This window comes from Mus caroli, chromosome 9, assembly GCF_900094665.2.
Source record: "Mus caroli chromosome 9, CAROLI_EIJ_v1.1, whole genome shotgun sequence".
Lineage (NCBI taxonomy): Eukaryota > Metazoa > Chordata > Mammalia > Rodentia > Muridae > Mus > Mus caroli.
In genome coordinates, this window is record NC_034578.1 from 110513102 (window position 1) to 110520028 (window position 6927).

The following is a 6927-nucleotide window of genomic DNA, read 5'->3' on the forward strand; positions in this document are numbered from 1 at the left end:
TATGATGTGGTGGATGTGATGTGGTGGGTGTGATATGGTGGGTGTGATGTGGTGGGTATGATGTGGTGGATGTGATGTGGTGGGTGTGATATGGTGGGTGTGATGTGGTGGGTATGATGTGGTGGATGTGATGTGGTGGGTATGATGTGGTGGATATGATGTGGTGGGTGTGGTGTGGTGAATGTGATGTGGTGGGTGTGATGTGGTGGGTGTGATGTGGTGGGTGTGATATGGTGGATGTGATGTGGTGGGTGTGATATGGTGGATATGATGTGGTGGGTGTGGTGTGGTGGATGTGATGTGGTGGACTGTTACCTGGAATTGTGATCCAGATAAACCCCAAACCTTTCTTCCCCTACCTGGCTTTTTGACCAGGGTATCTTATTATAGCAACAGAAATGAAATTAGAGAAATCTGCATTTAGGATTGTAATGTGTACGCTGGGAGGGGTTTACAGTCTATGTTTAGGACTAAATATATACACTGGGGAGGGATTGTTTTCTAAGCAGGCTGATCTTAGGCCACAGAGATAATAAGATATTCTACAGAAGAAAGTCAGTCAGCTTTTGGCTTTTGCAAATAGGACTCAAGGTTCCAAATGCTCAGGTCCCTTGCCCATGAATGAGCATCAATATATGGTTGCGTGTGCCTGGCAGGCATGAGCGAGGCTGTGGCTGCATAGCCATTCCAGGAGTGGTTTGTGAGGGTGTGTGTGAGCGTCTATGTATGGGAGTGTGAACACAGGTGTGTGATGTGCACAGGTGTGTGATGTGCACAGGTGTTGTGGGTTGTATGCACGCTTGTGTGCACTTGGTGTTTCTCTGAAAGCACCATGGCATCTAAGGACGTGAGTGACTGATACTTGTCCTCAACCCTTCCAGAAAGACCTGCCACCTGCCTCGGAGCCCTGCGGGGCCTCTGCAGACAACTGTTTCCACTGTTCTCGGGAAGAAAAGGCCTTTAGAGATTTATCTGGCAATTTCATTTGGCTAATGCAGCCTAATCTAGAAATATGGTTAACTTTCCTCAGAATGAAAGCCATGACTTTCAGATATGGCTCCAGGCTGGACCTGACAGAGCTGTTACCTGGCAGGAAGCCAAGTTTAATTTCTTTCTTCCCAGGAGCTGTGACCAACAGAAATGGCTTTTCTCAATGCCAGGTTGGATGACTGTCATCTGCCTGTAACTCCAGCTGATCTTACTTTCAAAGGCCATGTTGAAGGGACACCATGTCCCTCTGTGTTAAAACCCTTAGCCAGACACTATCCCATCCTCCAATAAATAAAAATCTCAACTATATTTAGAAAATAACTACATGATTTCCTTTCTCCATTCCCCTCTCCCTCCTCTCCTATCCCTCCTCCCTTCCCCTCTTCATCCTCTCCCATCCCTCCTCCTTCCCTTTCTCTCTTCCTCCTCTCCCATCCCTCCTCCCTCCCTTTCTCTTTCCCTCCTCTCCTATCCCTCCTCCCTCCTTTCCTCTCTCCCTCCTCTCCTATCCCTCCTCCCTCTTTTCCTCTCTCCCTCCTCTCCTATCCCTCCTCCCTCTTTTCCTCTCTCCCTCCTCTCCCTTCCCTCCTCCCTCCCTCTCTCTCCTCTCCCATCCCTCCCTTCCTCTCTCCCTCCTCTCCTATCCCTCCTCCCTCTTTTCCTCTCTCCCTCCTCTCCTATCCCTCGTCCCTCTTTTCCTCTCTCTCTCCTCTCCCTTCCCTCCTCCCTCCCTCTCTCTCTCTCTCCTCTCCCATCCCTCCCTTCCTTTCTCCCTCCTCTCCTATCCCTCCTCCCTCCCCCCTCTCTCTTTCCTCTCCCATCCCTTCCTTCCTCTCTCCCTCCTCTCCCTTCCCTCTTCCCTCCCTTCTTCTCTCCCTCCTCTCCTTTCCCTCCTCCCTCCCTTCCTCTCTCCCTCCTCTCTCATCCTTCCCCCTTTTCTCTCTCCCTCCTCTCCCATCCTTATCTTTCTCTTGAGACAGGTCTCAAGAAATAATCTAGGATGGACTCCGATTCACTGTGTGGCTGAGAAAGGCCTTGAACTCCTTATCTTCCTGCTTCTACCTCCCACATGCCGGGATTAAAGGCATGTGCCAACACACTTGGCTACTTATTTATTTATTTTAACTTTGAGATGGCTTATTTTATGTGTGTGGGTGTTTTGCCTACATGTCTGTATACCATGTTCATGAAGTATCGATGAGGCCAAAAGAGGGCATTGGGTGAGCTGTAACTGGTGTTATAGATAGTTGTAAAGTGCCATGTGGGTTCTGGGCCTTGAATTCATGTCCCCTGGAAGAACAGTCAGTGCTCTGAACTACTTTAGCTGCCCCAATTTATTTATCAGACAGAATCTTACAATATAGCCCAAGTTGGCCTCTCATGTGAGGCAATCCTCCTGCCTCTACCTCCTGATCCCAGGATTACAGGTGTGAGCCACTAGGCCCCCCCTAGCTTGAAAGGAGTACTTTGTAAATAGCCTTCATCAGTGCAAGCAGTTTATTTGTGCATTTGTGTTTCGACTCTTGGGAGCCTGGAATAGCGCGGTTGGCAGAATGCTTACCTAGCATGCACAAAGGCCCGAATTGGATCCCCAGAGCTGCTTAAACCAGGGTTGGTGCATGTCTGTAAACCCAGCACTTGGCAGTCATAAGCTGCAGTATTGCTTGATAGTTTGAGGCTAGCCTGGGCTACATAGCAAGATATTTTTTGCTCTAGAAAACTAACTGCATTTATACAGTACTTCACAATTTTCTAAACTCTTTCCTAACAACTTGGTAGCTATTTGGGAAAAAGTTAATCAATTGTAAAAAGTTTTTCATTCTTAAACCGGGCGTGGTGGTGCACACCTTTAATCCCAGCACTCTGGGAGGCAGAGGCAGGCGGATTTCTGAGTTCGAGGCCAGCCTGGTCTACAAAATGAGTTCCAGGACAGCCAGGGCTACACAGAGAAACCCTGTCTCGCAAAACCAAAAAAAAAAAAAGAAGAAAAGTTTTTCATTCTTAAATAACTATGGTTACTTATAAGCTATGGTGTGGGGGCCATCACGTGTACCATCATTTCCCAAACCTCAGGACCCCTGCGTGCGGGGGCTTGGTGCTGCCGATAGAACTTAGGAACCCCTACATGTGAGGCCTATCCCCCACACCTGAGACACCAATTCCTCCGCTCCCTCCCCCAAAAGAGCCTGGTGTTTGCTTTTGACCTTCGTAATTTCTGAGACCCTTTGGAAAGACTTGTCACTGAAAGACTTGCATTAGGATAAGCAGTGTTAGAACTGCCGGAGTCCATAGTGGGACACGTAGCATGACAGCTTTCAGAGTGGGAGATATAGCTTAATGGTAAGGTGGGTGTTAGGTCCTGGTAGCAATGCCGTGAATGTGTGTGTTTGTGTATTGTGTATGTGTGCATATGTGTCTGTGTCTGTATGTGTGTGTCTGTGTCTCTGTGTGTGTTTCTGTTTCTGTTTGTGTATGTATGTATGTATGTATGTGTGTGTGTCTGTGTTTGTGTGTGTATGTATGTGTGTCTCTGTGTATGTGTGTGTACGTGTCTGTGTGTTTCTGTGTCTCTGTGTTTCTCTATGTGTGTATATGTATGTTTGTCTCTGTGTATGTGTGTGTATGTGTGTTTCTGTGTCTCTGTGTTTGTGTGTGTCTGTGTATGTATAGAGACAAAGACATAGCCTTCACTCCAAAGGGACTAGGAGAGGGCTTATTCCTCGCCAAGTGTGAGTCCATGGCCTGAGAACACAGGCTCAGATTGCCCTGAGTGGCAGAGGCCTCTGTGGAAATAGTTACATGAAATCATAAGAACAACACTCATAGGTCAAGGTGCTGCTGGGTGAGGATGGGAGTTAGGCGCCACGTGTCATCTGCTGCCTGGTGATGTTCCCAGCTTCTGGCCTGCTAAAAACTCCTGCTCTCCCCAGAACCCCATGCATCCCAGGATCCTCTCTGCTATCACAGTTGATTCCCTATTGTTCTCATGGTCCCACTGAGTCCCAGGAAGAGCCCTGGTCTCTGGCTTTGTAGAATGGGTGCAGGGGACTGGCTGGAGAGAGAAGTCATGTGCTGTCTTTCTGTTCAGGTACTTTGTGCTGGATTTTGAGGCTGGCCTCCTGCAGTATTTTGTGAATGAGCAGAGCAAGCACCAGAAGCCCCGAGGAGTCCTGTCTTTGTCTGGAGCCATCGTGTCCCTGAGTGACGAAGCTCCCCACATGCTGGTGGTGTACTCTGCCAACGGAGAGATGTACAAGCTGAGAGGTACGTTCCTGTTCTGGAGACGGCGTGAGGGCCTCTCAACAGCTGCACAGTGTTGTACTGATCGGCAGCTCTTCTGTGGGGAAATACCTTTAATGCTGGAGAGATGGCTCACTGGATACAGGCTCCTGCTGCTTACTCCTCAGCTAAGAGCCTGAGTTTCATTCCTTGGTCTCTTGTGACAGAAGGAGAGAATCGAGCCCCTGTAAATTGTCCTTTGACCTCCATAGGTATGCTGTGGCATTGGTGAGCACATGTACATACACGCACACACACACATGTGCACACACACACACACACACACAAATGTGATTAAATAACCACTAGGGAATCTGAAGAACAAAACAAGCCACCCCTTTTTGATCCCAGCACTAGGGACACAGAGGCAGGAAGTCTCTTTGAGTTGAAGACTAGTTTGGTCTACATAGAGTTTCAGGCTATCCAGGACTCCATAGTGAGATCCTGTATAAAAAACAAATAAAAAAAATAGCTTTAATAACTGGCGGGACTCAGTGGTGATGCCACTACCCTCCCCAGGGTGGGGAAGTAGAACAAACATTGGGAATTGCTTGTCAGGGAAGAAGGAGCTGTTAAAGTAGGCTCAGCATTGAAGATTTCCAGTATTCATTCAAGCCTCTCTCCCCAGCCCCTGTGTGTGTGTGTGTGTGTGTGTGTGTGTGTGCATGCCTCTGTGCATGTATGTATATCTCTTTGTGCACACATGCCTCTCTTTGTGCATCTTTCTGTATGTATGCGTGTGTGTCTCTCTGTATTTTTTTAAGATTTATTTATTTATTTAATGTATCTGAGTACACTGTCTCTGTCTTCAGACACACCAGAAGAGGGCATCAGATCCTATTACAGATGGTTGTGAACCACCTTGTGGTTGCTGGGAATTGAACTCAGGATCTCTGGAAGAGCAGTCAGTGCTCTTAATCGCTGAGCCATCTCTCCAGCCCTCTCACTCTCCAGCCTTCTCTGTATGTTTTGAGTGCGTGCGTGTGTGTGTGTGTGTTTGTGTGTACATGTGCCTCTCTCTTTCTTTGTGAGTACATGTTTGTGTATGTACATCTCTCTCCCTCTCTCTCTCTCTCTCCCTCCCTCTCTCTCTCTCTCTCTCTCTACATGAATGTCTCTCTCTGTGCATCTCCCCCCCTACATCTGTGTGTTTGTGTGTGTGTCTCCCCTAATCCCTGTTTCTTAAACTTCACTCCATTGCCTCTCTGGGAGTTGTGCTCTGTAAGCAGAGTAAGCTTTTTTCCCAAAGTTTCTCTAGAACCTTCTCTTTGCAAAGGTTCTCCATGTTCTATCAGTCCAGCATTGTTGTGGCTCCTGCCAGCAGCCTGCTCTGTCAGTTTCCCTGACATTGTGGTGCCCCCCTCCCCCCAAGACTCCACTGTGAGGGACAACTGTGGAGCGAAGCCATTGTACATTAAAGCCATTGTACATTGAAGCTGATGTACATTCTCAAGGCAGCTCCATTATTCAGAAATGCTGGCCCTGATCACTACAGGATGATTTAATTATCATTTTACCAGCATTCTGCTATGGTTCTGATAAAATAAAATAAGCAGAATGTGTGTGTGTGTGTGCACATGTACATTAGTGTGTATGTGTGTGCACTCGTGTGTACACACCCACACATGCATACACTGCTGCAGTAGTTACTTTTAGCTGTGACAAAACACTTGAGAGAATTGCTTAAGGAGAGAAGGTGCCTTTTTTTTTTTTTTTTTTTTGTCTCACAGTATAAAGGATACAGTCCAACTTGGTGGGGACGACATGGTGGCCAGAGCAGGCAGCTGTTGGTCACATGGCGTCTACAGTCAGGAAGCAGAGAGGTGTATGCTTGTTCTCAGTGCTCTCGTTTTTTATTTTGTAGGAGTCTGAGCCTATGGGACGGTGAACTCACCTTAGGTTGGGTCTTCCCCTCTCTGTTAGACCTCCCTGCAAATACCCTCACGCACATGCTCAGAAGTTATGTTTCCATGGTGATCCTAAACCCAGTTGACTTGACAAAAATGAAGGGACATATTCATCTTCCCACGTGTCCCCTCCCCCACCTTGACTAATGTTGTTTATTTAAGGCCCAAGCCAAGCCTGGCTGTGTTAGTAGCTGACACTTTTGCCTTCTAATATAACCTTTTTAGTTTCTTTAAAGTGAGATTAAAGTACCAAAGACAGGCTCTCCTCCCACCCTGGATCGTGCCTGGTGGCGGCTGTGAAGCCACGCTGAGGGCCTGGATTCCTGACTCTCAGTTCCATTTTCACTTGTTTTCCTGCCAAGCCTTACACCCCAGAGATGGGACAAGTTAATCTCTCTGTATTATCTAGACGTGAACCCTATCTCAGAAGCTATAAAACAACCCCAGCTGCAGTTGAAGGCTTTGTTTTGGGTCTTCCTCTTTCAGGATTCCTGCAGCGTCTCTTCCCGCTGGCTGGATTTATGTGGTCTTCGGTGACGCTTGGCCATTTATTGCTTAATAAATTGTTGGTGCAGAAACTGTAGAAGGGAAAACTTAACAGTTCCTCCCTCCACATGTGTGGTTGATAGAGACACAAAACCACACAGAAGAGAATGCCAACTCATTCTACAGCTGAACCATCCAATTGGTTGGGGAGTTATTAATATTCTGTGGATTATTGAGCTTCAGATTTTTTTGTTTTTTTGTTTTG

General features: G+C 47.3%; 1 protein-coding gene across 6 annotated transcripts in view; it reads left to right on the forward strand.

Annotated features, from left to right (window-relative positions):
* Positions 1-6927, forward strand: part of Osbpl10 (oxysterol binding protein like 10) — a 244449-nt gene that overhangs the window by 77821 nt on the left and 159701 nt on the right. For all 6 annotated transcript variants that reach the window (XM_021172670.2, XM_029482011.1, XM_029482014.1 and 3 more), the window contains exon 2: positions 4079-4254. In XM_021172670.2, the coding sequence (XP_021028329.1) occupies positions 4079-4254 (176 nt within the window). The remainder of the gene's footprint in view (positions 1-4078; positions 4255-6927) is intronic.